Source organism: Bicyclus anynana, chromosome 12, assembly GCF_947172395.1.
Source record: "Bicyclus anynana chromosome 12, ilBicAnyn1.1, whole genome shotgun sequence".
Lineage (NCBI taxonomy): Eukaryota > Metazoa > Arthropoda > Insecta > Lepidoptera > Nymphalidae > Bicyclus > Bicyclus anynana.
Genome location: NC_069094.1, coordinates 2,638,540 through 2,651,703, shown reverse-complemented (window position 1 = coordinate 2,651,703; position 13,164 = coordinate 2,638,540). Strand labels below are relative to the sequence as shown.

The 13,164-nt window shown below is 37.7% G+C and overlaps 1 protein-coding gene across 1 annotated transcript in view; it reads right to left on the bottom strand.

The window, feature by feature from the left end:
- LOC112046251 (calcium-binding mitochondrial carrier protein Aralar1) overlaps positions 1-13,164 on the bottom strand; it is a 41,840-nt gene that overhangs the window by 9,129 nt on the left and 19,547 nt on the right. Inside the window, exons 7-14 of the mRNA XM_024082835.2 lie at positions 12,032-12,122; positions 7,963-8,038; positions 6,787-6,995; positions 6,207-6,287; positions 4,877-5,089; positions 3,909-4,031; positions 3,128-3,230; positions 2,308-2,398 (exon numbers count right to left, since the gene is read on the bottom strand). Coding sequence (XP_023938603.1) covers positions 2,308-2,398; positions 3,128-3,230; positions 3,909-4,031; positions 4,877-5,089; positions 6,207-6,287; positions 6,787-6,995; positions 7,963-8,038; positions 12,032-12,122 — 987 coding nt within the window. The remainder of the gene's footprint in view (positions 1-2,307; positions 2,399-3,127; positions 3,231-3,908; positions 4,032-4,876; positions 5,090-6,206; positions 6,288-6,786; positions 6,996-7,962; positions 8,039-12,031; positions 12,123-13,164) is intronic.

The window sequence follows — 13,164 nt, the reverse complement described above, 5'->3', positions numbered from 1 at the left end:
TATGTGCCGCAGCCTGAGTGATTTTTTGCCGAAGCTCGTCCAATGTCGTAATCGGTTTTGCGTAGATCCTGTCTTTGAGACAACCCCAATAAAAGAAATCCAGGGGGTTTAGGTCGGGTGATCGGGGTGGCCATAGGATAGGACCAAGTCGCCCGATCCAACGCCCCGGATACTCGTGGTCTAGGTATTGTCTCACAGGACGAGCGTAGTGAGCTGGGCAACCATCATTTTGATACCACATATTTTGAAGGTCGCTTAGGGGGACGTCTTCTAGTAATTCTTGCAAATCATTTTGTAAAAAGTTCAAATAACTGTCCCCATCTAAGTTTCCTTGTAATTCAAAAGGCCCAATCACTTTTCCATTTAAAATGCCCGTCCATAAGTTGACCTTAAATTGATATTGGGATTTGTCTTCTCTCATCAGGTGCGGATTCTCATTGCTCCAGCTGTGTAGGTTGTGAAGATTTAAATAGCCATCTTTCTTGCAGGTTGTTTCATCCGACCATAGTACTTTATCCAAGAACTGAGGATCTTCCCGATGCTTTTGAAGCATCACTCGGCAAAATGCGATCCGCAGTGGATAGTCCCGTGATAGTAACGTTTGTACACGTCTGTAATGATATGGGTGTAGCCGATGACGTTTTAGTATTCGATGTGCTGAACTTTTTGGGATTCCCGTAGCTGCTTCTATGGCACGCACTGAGGTAGTTGAATCAATGTTTATTTCATTGAGAACTTCTTCATCGCATTCCGATCTAGGTCTTCCAGCGTTTCTTCTAGCTGACGGCAAACGACCCTCCGAAAACGCTTGATGCACATTCATAAATACCCGATAATCTGGATATCTTTGAGCGTTTGGGTACCTTTCTCGATACAATCTGCTAGCAGCGTTAGCATTGCACCGACATTCTCCATAAATGAGATGCATGTTAGCGTATTCCATCGGCGTGTATGGTTGCGGCATGATAACGCTAAACAGTCCAAAATACACCAAAAGTCCAATTCACAAAACACAGGCACAGTCCAAAATAATGCCAGGTCAGTTCAGTTTGCAGATCACTTAAGTCCAGTCCAAAATGCAAAGCCAAAAGTCGTTAGTACGAGAGCCACGTCAATTGAATACGGAAAGTTGCGCAGTAAACAAAGGAGCAGAGCGTACTGACTTGCTGGGAACAGGATTTTCTTTACCTGCATCATTGTCATTCAACAAAGAACATCTGTCTATCCCTCTCTAACGTATACTTATCGCTATCTTTCTCTCTCTCTCTCTCTCTTATTTTTAAATGTTATCGTTCGTTCCATTAAAATTCTAGGAAATTGCAACGTATGACTCACATCATTTTGTGCATAAAGTAAAAGTGATTTCTAGGAGCAAAAACATTTTAGAAATTTAGTTCTTGTTTACAAATGGTACGCATATTTTTTTTTTGCGACTAGTTATCCTAGGGTATTATACTATTTTGAAATCTTGATTAGTTGCGTCAACTTTGAAAATAACTTGCCATAGCGGTGTTCATACTTTTTTTTGCAAGACCATGAGTCAAAGTAGACTGAAAGTAAAAATCTTTAAAAATTTGAGGGAAAAAAAATATTTTGATATTTTTTTGTGTAAAAACTGCGGGCATTGTGGTGTTTTTAAGAGTTGTGGTGAATAGTAGTACTACTTAGGTTCCGATACAAAAAAAATCTTAAGCATATTTAAGAAATTGTAGCTGCGGTAGTTCAAAATATCATACAAGGTGTAAATTTTCAAAGAATTTTAAAATTTATTTTGTAACTAAAAAAAAAATTTAGGTATATTTTTTTTATTATTTTTCCTTAAGTGCTCATGAGCAGGTCAATCTTTTGGCGCCCGCTTATCGTTGAATTTTGGGACACGTTGTATAAAATTCTCGTGTCACAGTTTTCGTTGCCATACTCCTCCGAAACGGCTTGACCGATTTTGATGAAATTTTTTGTGCTTATCCGGTATCTATGAGAATAGGCCAACATCTATTTTTTATATGATACTCGCAAATAACGTAGCTTTCTATTGGTAAAACAATTTTCCAAGGTAGGATAGGGAAGTGGTAGGATAGGAGTAGGATAGGGGTAGGGTAAAGTTGGGTAGGGTAGGGTAGGGGTAGGGGTAGTATATGGTTGGGGTAGGTTAGGGTATGGTAGGGTAGGGTAGGGATTAGAGTAGGGTAGGGGTAGTTGAAAGTTTACATCGAGTTTCACGCGGACGAAGTTGCGAGCGTCCGCTAGTAATAATATAATATGCAGGCGGCTTAAGACCGTAGTGTTTGGAGATTAAATAGTACTCACGATCCTCCGAAGTCGACGTAGAACAGACGCTGTAGGATCTCGTACGTCACAAGAGTCACGGCGAACTGCGGCGACGAACGGAATACACGCGCTGCAAATTATTGTTACGTCGAGATTAAGGGAGATATAGATAAATAAATAAAAGAAATAGAGATAACTTGAAAATGAACTCTCCACCACGTTTATTGCCTACGTGTATAAGTGTTGTTTTGTTCCAAATATACAGGGTGCTCGGGAGTATTTCTCATAACTCTAAGGGTTATATTCTTTAAGGAACATTAATTAAAAATGTCTAATGTGTTATAAAATTAATATTTTCGGAGATTTGTAATCAGAGATATTTTGTAAAAATATCTTATTCTATGTCATCCTTAAATTATGACCTAGCCAAACTTATTCATTGATAAATATCATGAAGTAGCTTACTGGTGAAGTGCGGAGTGCCAGTTGCAATATCTCGTCAACATCATAATTTGTAATTACATGTGATAGCCCAGTGGACTTCTACCTCCGATTTTGGTGGGCATGGGGTTCGAATCCAGTCCGGAGCATGCACCTCCATCTAACTTTTCAGTTATGTACATTTTAAGAAATGAAATGTCACGTGTCTCAAAAGGTGAAAGAAAAACATCGTGAGGAAACCTGCATGTCAAAGATTTTTCTCTACGTGTGTGTAGTTTGCCAATCCACATTGGGCCAGCGTGGTGGACTATTGGCCTAACCCTTCTCATTCTGAAGAGACTCGTGATCAGCAATGAGCCGAATATAGATTTATAATGATGATGATTAATATGTAGTAAAGTAAAAATAAATAAATTACCTATAGCACCCTTCCAGAACGCCCTGGCGCCTTCTTCGGCGTAAATCTTTCTCGTCGCATCTATAACACCGTTGTACGTCGTCTGACCTGATCGGGCTACCACCTATAAAACAACAGTATTGTTTAATAATCTATTACTATCAGACGCCATTACTAACTATGGGCTTCATAAGAAGGCTCAGAGTCACACAGCGGGCGATGGAACGAGCTATGCTGAACGAGAAATGAGGAGATCCGCAGAAGAACCAAACTCACCGACATAGCTCAACGAGTTGCGAAGCTGAAGTGGCAATGGGCGGGGCACATAGTTCGAAGAGCCGATGGACGTTGGGGTCCCAAGGTGCTGGAATGGCGACCCCGAAATACAAAGCGCAGTGTTGGTAGACCCCCCACCAGGTGGACTGATGACATCAAGCGAGTCGCAGGGATTCGCTAGATGCAGGCTCAGTATCGTGATGTTTGGAAGTCCCTACAAAAGACCTATGCCCTACAGTGGACGTCCATCGGCTGATATGATAACTAGACGACGCCATACGGTTTCACCAGCGTATAGCTTGGCAAATTCGTTCGTAACGCTCCCGATGGTCTGCGCGGGCGGGGAGGGGGGGTAGCGATGCCACGCGCGCACGACTTCACACCCGCGCAGACTTCACTTGGCGATACGAATTTGCCGATAGAATAACTAGCCACAGCCATAGCCTTCCAACAGCCAGATCTTATATGCCTCAATCAGCAAAGCCGTGGATCGAACCGAACCCAGGACCTCCGTGTTGTAACTCACCTGTAGCCTGGTCTTGATGACGTCAGCGGGGGTGACCAGCGAGGCGGCCGGCACGCCAGCGATGGCGCCAGCAGCCAACAGAGTCAACGGGTGATTGTAGCCGTTGTCGTCTGCAAATTTCGCCTGCAAATTTAAAAAAAACAACGTGAAATATAGGTAGTTGACTTATATCAAATTTATAATAAACAATTAATTTCGCTTAGTACATGGAATAAGGCTTCGAAATATATCGATATTAATTAATAAAAGTTAAGGATTACTTATAAAATTTAATTTAAAAATCATGTAAAATTTTTCAAATGTCAGAAACGCTGCCATTTTGTGATGTCACAATGTAACTTGATGTACTAAACGTCAAACTATTTGTAATTAATATTTTTGTCAAACGCTCCCTTATCGTAATGTACTGTGAAACAGTTTATTTATAGACCATCATGAAAAATAAAAAAAAAATGATTTTTAAATTAAGTTTTATAAGAAATCCTTAACTTTTATTCATTAATATCGATATATTTCGGACCCTTGTTCCATGTACTATACGAAATTAATATTATATTAAATTTGGAGTCAACTACCCTATTGTATAGTTTATGTCCTGTCCCGTCTTTTGTGCAGAACACGTTGTGAAGAGAGCAAAGTCTAAGAAAGTAGGTATTATTTGTACATAATGTACAAAGACTGTCTTTTAAGTACAGTTTTTCCTACCACTGCAAGAGGAAATAGTATATGACAATTAATTCTTCCTATAATCTAATCTACAAAACCTTACCAAAACCATATCCATAGCAACACATTTCATGCTAATGGTGACGCCATTACAATCGCATACGAAATTGCATTTTTTTTTGACATTTTAATGTAATTTGACTGTTGTAACTTACTTGCTATGGGTCTATATATGTTTAGCAAAATGAGCTACCTAAATATTTTGAAATTTAAAATTCAGCCCAATTTCGATCATAACATACCTTTACATGAGCGTAGGCCGGGAAGTAAATAGCGCTGAAGGGCACGTCTCTCAACAGACAGGCCCTGGCGCCCTTGTAAAGTCCAAATAGGCCAAGGTCCTTGACCACGGACCACGCTCGGACTTTACTAGCGGCGGCGATCTCGCCTGCCACTTGTAGACGGATTTTTACTATTTCGAGAGGATTTGTGAAAACTACTTGAGATGCACCCGCCTGTGGAAAATATCATCATCATTACCATCCTCCGAGGCACAGATTTACAAGATGGAAGTCCTGGGTTCGATTGAGGTTTTCATGATTGATCCAGGTCTGACTGGTGGGAGGCTTCGGCTGTAGTTACCACCAGTTAGCAAAAGACGTACCGTCAAGCGATTTAGCGTTCCGGTACGATGTCGTGTAGAAACCGTAAGGGGTGTGTATTTTGAGCCTACTCCTAACAAGTTGCAAGTTTCCATCAAAAAATTTTTATATTTTTTTTCTAAAAGAGTATTTGCCATATTTTTTATAATATGACCAATATTCCCATTCCCCTCCAACTAGTCGGGAAAGACTGTGCTAGGAGTAGGTACGACAATAGACCAACGGGGTGAGGATTGAACCACCACCCCTCGGTGATGAATCCAACCGCTCTTACCGTTGAGCTATTGAGGCTTTAAATTGCATAATCACTTACTATCAGGTGAGATTCCAGTCAAGGGCTAACTTGTAAAGAATAAAAATAAAATCTAATTTTAACGGTCCATTACGAGGGCAAACCTATACCTTCTTATAGAGATTATAAATAGTCTAGTTCTTATAGAGATTATAATTAAAGATTATAAATAGTCTATGAAGGATTATCCAACAAAAGGTGTGGACGAATCCAACGCCACAACAAGAATGAGCTAGTCGTCTATATATCACCAGCATTCGGCCTCTCATTACTGCCAACTAACTCAATGAACACTTCGTACTATCTTGGCTCTTTTTTAAAAAGAAACGACAAGAATGAGCTAGTCGCTTAAATCACCAGCACTCTGAGTCCCACTGCTCCCTGCCAACTCACGGAACACTTCGTACTATCTCAGCTATAGAGCTTTTAACCACCACACTGCTCTTTTTTAAGAAAAACGACAAGAATTAGCTTGTCGCTTATATCACCAGCACTCGGCCTCCCACTACTGCCAACTAACTCAATGAACACTTCGTACTATCTTGGCTCTTTTTTTAAAAGAAACGACAAGAATGAGCTATTCGTTTATATCACTAGCACAACACAACACTTCGTACTATCTCGGCTAGAACTTTTAAGCACCACACGGTTCTTTTTTTAAGAGAAATGAATACTCACGCAAGCGCCGGCAAGAATTTCCGCGTGCAAAGCAATATTTCCATTCTTGTCCATAAACTTATCACGAACTAAATCATTCATCTGAAATAATAAAAATATATATATTTATCAGAATACAGAGAAGAACAAACACCACTATCTATGTCATAAAAGTACTAAAAAGTATAAAATAAGCACAGATTAATCAATAATAGGCAGATGGAGCACACGGAACAAGACGGTGTCGTCATCACAGATACAAAATTCAAAAACGAATATATTCTCGCATCAGTAATTTTCAATATTATTCAAAAAAAAATGGCGTCTTACATTTTTAAATGTTTTAAAAACTGTTCTCAAAAACTAATGAAATCAGATGCGAATATTCATTTATTGCTTATTATTGAGTATTATAATAATTTACGTAATTGTTAGGGTTAAATTTTGGAATACAAATTAAGAAAAAAGTTTGTATATGCGGATGTCTAGACGCGTGACTTTTGATTTTTTATGGGTTTCACCGGCTTCAGCACGCAGTTTGTAAAGACTCACTCTGGTTACTCTGTGAAAATAAGTATAAGTATAAAAATGGGATACTCACAGTCAGTTTGATGGCCTTCTCTGGCGCTACACCAATCAGCTGCGGCACCAGTCCCCTGTAGAGGCCGAACACGCCCTCGTGCCGGATGACCTTCTTGAAGCAGTCCCAGGAGTTCCGGTACGCCACCTCGCCGATGAAGGAGCCAGTCCTCTGGTTCTGCATCCTGGTCTTCACCAGATCTATTGGGTACACTGCTGACGCTCCCACGGCTACATGGACATTTGTTTTTACGTCAATGTTGCAGAAAATAGAAATTGATGGTAAGCGGAACAATACTAATCTATACGTATAATAAACTAGTAGACGCCGCGCGGTTTCACCCGCGTGGTTCCCGTTCCCGTAGGAATACGGGGATAAAATATAGCCTATAGCCTTCCTCGATAAATGGGCTATCTAACACTGAAAGAATTTTTCCCACTTTCATTCAGCCCACTTCAATCTTAGATTGCATGGCTTAGCATTAAGTGAGATTGTATTCAAGGGCTAACATTAATTTTTTCTTCATTCTTCAGGCTTCTATTCATTTGTTAAAAAAAAAATGTCCCGTAGCGGGAGTGTCGAATATTTATTTATATAAATGTTGTATTTTATTAACATCGTAAAAATTGTAAAAAAACATCGTGTTATTAAATTTTATATTACTTTCACTAATATAAAGCTACATTATCAGCGAGTAACATAGGCTGTATTGTTATCCCCATATTTATACGGGAACGGGAAGTACGTGGACAAAACCGTGCCTTTTGTTTACATTTAAGTAATTAGCGGACCCAGTCAAGCTTCGCTTTGACTCATTCCCTACCTCTATCATATTCTACTCTCACCCTACACCTACCCTACCCTACCATACTTCTTCCCTACACCTGCCCTACCCTACTGCTACCTACCAAAGGTACCCCTACCCCTACCTCTATCCTACTACTACTCTACCTCTACACTAACGTTAATTTTTTTGCCTTCCCGGAACATCTCCACTAACACTTGAACTTTATGGTATTAAAGTTCAATTTTCCTTTATTACGAATCGTTTGTATGGGGGTATAGAAAATTTTTTTAGACTATTTTTCTCTTCGTAAGAATTATCCTCGTACTTCGAGGAGTATTCTAAAATTCAGTAGTTCTCGATTTTTTCGCTTAGGAAGATTCTAGATTCATTTTTATATTATAGATACTTGCCACCAGCGATAGAGCCAAGCGTGAACCTGTACGTGCTCTCTAAGATCTGTATAAAAACACCTCTCTCCTCCGGACTCTGAAACAAACATAATCGCATATTGATCCGATTTCTATAACATTAAGATGGATCCTTAACCTTTAAGTATGGACGTCGAGTCTCACAGTCTCCTTGATGTTTTCCTCTTCTTAGTTTTACCTAATTCTCTCCACTACCAGCGATTGAGTGGCTCAGTAACTTTTGTTTTAGTTGTAAAACTACCAACAAGGTTGCATGTTCTGATGAATCCGTAAGTAAAAACCATCAAATAGACCTTTGTGCACTGACTGCCAGTAATTTTATTAACTGTAGTCAAAATTTATATTTGTTACCAGAAATGGGTGTTTTATGTTTTTGGATTCTGATATATTATATTTTGAGAAAAAAGATTTCAATACCTAAAAAAGTACATTAAGACTGAAATGAACCATTTTTGATTTACAAAATTTCTATAATTTTTGAAGTAAAGGTTGATTTTATAAGCACATTATTTTATCCCAAAGTCCCATAACTTTAATATTCAATCAGCTTTAAAGCGATCTTATATCAGTTTTCTCAAAAAAAAAAAAAATGTCTGCATAGCCTGTGAGACTCCACGTCGACAGTAGTTAGAAAAAATGACGTCCATACTTAAAGGTTAATACTCTCAGGTACTGAAATGTACAATGGTGTAAGAGCCAGTGATAGTTTGACGTTCGTCATTTTTAAAAGCTGACAATACGGTAGGCAACTATGGAGCTTGGAGTCTAATGTTTTTTGGAAAATAGCCAAGATAGAAGAGATTGATTGTCCAACTACAAATTAACTGTTTTTATATTTTCTTCGGGTATAAAGAATCACTGAGGACACTTAGCTTCGTGAAACCCTTCGATAGCGACCCTTTTTTCTCTAAACTTTAACGTTGTTTTTAGAAAGGAAATTTTCGAATTACATATTTGCTTACATTACCTATTTATCTAAGAATCTAAACTTTATAGTTACTTATGACGAAGGTCCAGATTTCACTGGCTCTTATTCTATAATGAAGAAAAAATTTAATGCCAAAGTGCATTAGTGGGTATGGGTAATGTTCCCTCATATGGTGTACAATAGGGTCTTCTTATTATGGACGCGGATGAAACTACAAAATCTACAGCACCATCGTAGAGACAATCTATTCCGGAAAGTCCTTTTGGTGTACAGTGAATGTGTGGGACGTGTGAGTATATCATGGAGTTTTGTTCGTTAGTGCCTGACTGTATTAAATATTGAGATGTTTTCTAGCATTTATGGAATTTATATGAAATAATTTTATGGGTTAAAAGCAGGCGTCCACAGATCCGCATCGTACGCATCGCTTCAAACGTATTTTAGTATTCTTTGTATATAATCGAACGGATTTTCCGTTTGATGCGCTATGTACGATGCGGATCAGTGGACGCCTACCATTATTATTGTACACCGGTCCCACGGGATTCGAACAATTACGCGAACCTAAATGTAAAACAATTATACATGCAATGATTTGATGGCATTTGCAAAGACTTAAGGCGAAATTATATTTGTCTGACGTGTCGTGTCATGGCGCATCAGAACAGAATCGATATCACATATTTTGTTTGGCAATGTTTACACTTATGTGTTGTGACATGTGATGGCTTCTGATGTGTCGCATACAAAATGTATGGTACCGATTCTGTTCTAATGCGTCACAACACGACACGTCAGACAAATATAATTCCGCATTTACATTTGTATAACGAAGAGATGTCGGAAATTGAGTATTTAAATGAAAAAAATAATATGATATCCTACTAAAGTAAAAACGTTCAACTTATGTGAATAAATTGCAAGGGCGACAATGGCTGTTATGGAGCGTTTACATTAGTTATAGTAAATCAACCCCTGCATTCTGTAAAGTTTCATGTGTGACCTCGCTCATTTCCATGGCAACTTCGTTGCAAGTGACAATTTATTTTTGAGTTCAAATTCTAAAAGAACTTGTTATATGCGAATATTTCATCGACGAGTGTAAAATAGCGGAATCACACCTCTGTTTCGGGAAGTAAGTACACCGTGTGTAAGTCTCTGTACTTTGGTTGTAAAGGTAAGATGACAGACAAAACTAAAGGAGTATTTTCACTGCTGAGTTTTACGCACCAACGTCTCTGTCAAACTTGTCTGTAGACCTCACCATTACATTTTTACAGGCGTGAGTCAACTTTACAGTTTACTGTGTAATGATATTCTACTTTATCAGGCTTCTGGCCGAAATCAGGGGATTGCGTTACTACAAACACTAGGGTCTATACTTAACCCATACTTGATATGCACTGTTTAGCAACAAACAAATTAAAAATGAGGGCATAAATCGCTAGTCATTTCACTCCTAATGATATAATTAATTTGTTCTAAAATTAATGAAAATAAATTTGATTAATAAGCTTTGAATTTTTCAATAACATTTTATAAAAAAAAATATACATAATTAAAAATAAATAAGTTATGAAATGACATACATTTTCTACCTTAATTTCCAATTTGTGTGTTGGTGAAAAATGCACATAGAGTATTTCTTTAGTATAAGGAACCTGACATGGTGTGTACATAATGATTACAAAATGTATGGAAGACCAGTAAACTGTCATTTAATGCATAGTCAAATGTAAACACTCCCTAACAGTCTTACAAATGAAATGTTCAAAAAGATAGCCATAGACTTAACAGATCAAAGTAAAGGAACACAGAAATAGAAACATCATAAACTCCAATATCTCTACTCACCAGTATGCGTTCCAAAAAGTTTACTAATCGAAATGTCTCTCTTATATTTACCTCCTCCTTCACATGAGCATTGAAAGAAAGATAGAAACAAACAGCGGTAAGTTAGTGATGTTTCCAGATATCTCACAAACTAATCTTTGTATTGTTTAGCTTTATAGAAGTTGCTGGAGACGTGTAACTCGTGCACATTAACTTGACACCTAGCTACCAAACACAATCAAAGGAACAAAGTACAAACATGTCGAGCCAGGTGTCAAGTCAATCTGCACGAGCTGTAGGTATGATGTAATAGTAATATAATTAATTAATCAATTTTGAAAACAATTTACCTCACACAAGGCCTATATTAGTGCCGATTGTAGCTTGAGGAAATAGACTTTTTTTTAATTGCCTGCCATTTCTTTGCAATGACAATCAGCCTATTTTCAATGGCTTTCTCGGCAAATAGCAAAATGGTTTTTTTAACCGACGAAAACCAAAGGTGGTTCTCGAGGCATTCGTATATTTTTTAACCGAAGTTTAGAAGCACTTTTGAAATTTCATGTGACCTACTTTATTTGTGATGACTATCGGTTTAAAAGGCACATACGAGTAAATAACTAGTTCTAGTCATGTTACACATCGATTTCCTTTCTACAATCGCTATCGCAATCGCTAAGGCAAATCGCTACGAAATATAAAAAATGCATGGGGATGACATATTCGATGGTCACTTTACTTATCGATAACGAATGACATTTCCATAATTCTTTTAGTTTCGAAGCGTTAGCGATTGTAGAAAGATAATCAAAATGTAACATGGCTAGAGCTATAATCGAAAAGAACACCGTTGTTAAATAATCTTTTTAACATAAAAATGGAACCGACTTCAAAGACGTATATCAGTTATTTTGATTTTAACACAAAATTACTAAGCCGATTTTCGTGAAAATTAAATGGGACTAATATGGAAGTGTACCTACTCTTTCAAACAAATGAAGAATTTTCAAAATTGGTTAATAAATGACGAAGTTATGAAGTAACAAACATAAAAAAATATATGAAGTCGGTTATAAATAGATCTTCAGAACAAAGTTTTCCATTACATATACAGAAACTTCTATAAAACCAATACTCATTATACACTTGTATATAAACACTAAAAATACTAAAATTGGCTAACACCTTATAAAATATCTTGCGCGCAAAACCTCAAACAATTCGCACTATTTGTGTCAAAGTAAGACAGATGTATACGATTAGTTATGTGTGGGAAAGAGATACACTCACCGAAACTGCTTTGATCTCAGCGACTCTTCGTGTTACGTGTTTGAAGTACTGCTCTGGTGTTATTGAGATGAGGTCATTGTATATGATTCGACTGTAAAGAAACGTACAATATTTATAAAGTTAAAAAAAAAACATACATACAGCCGAACGTAGTACCTCCTCCTTTTTGGAAGTCGGTTAAAAAGTCATTGATCTCCTATTAAAAAGTGGATGCACAATCAGCGACCAAAAAACGTCCCCATTCAATGAGTGCGATACACAACTTCTTGGCACTCAATTCAAGTAGTTGCATTTGCAAATTCAACCTTAAACTTAAACTTTAAGGTTGAATTTGCTCTGAATTTGAGATTTTATTGAATATTGGACTATATTTTAAGGCCTTTAGGTATAATTTTTTTACCGATAATTCTAAGACTGTCAAAGCAAAAATTGGCCAGTATTGAATTGAAATTTTCTAAATGATTGTCCGTCTTTTTATTATAAGAGGTCAATATAAACAACCCCTATTCGGCTCACTGTTGAACACGAGTCTCCTCTTAGAAAGAGGTGGAGGGGGAGTCCACCACGCTGGCTCAATGCGGATTGACAGACTTCACACACCTAGGGAAATAAGAAAATTCTCTGGTATGCAGGTTTCCTCACGATGTTTTCCTTCACCGTTTGAGACACGTGATATTTAATTTCTAAAAATGCAAATAATTGAAAAGTTGGAGGTGCATGTCCCAGACCGGATTCTAATCTACGCCCTCCAAATTGTAGGCAGAAGTCATATCCACTTGGCTATCAAAGCACTTGAATATACAAAAATAATTTGTTGCTGAAAATAAAATTAAGTGTGTTAGGTAATTCCATAAACAAACTGCAACTAGAATATAAGTTCTGTGAAACTAGTCGTGTCCCGCAGTTTCTCTCGCGGTTTTGTAATAGAAACCTTAAATGTGTTAATCCAGGATAATAAGCTATCACCATTCAGAATTCCACTCGAAGTTCAAGTTAAAGGCTTATTCATATTAGGATAAAATAACATTTTTCATTTACAAGAGAATAGTATATAGTCTAGCAAGTTGATGACACTCCCATGATATGCGGGCGACGGGGGGAAAGACTGCACAGGTGTGACCCCCCGACCCGCA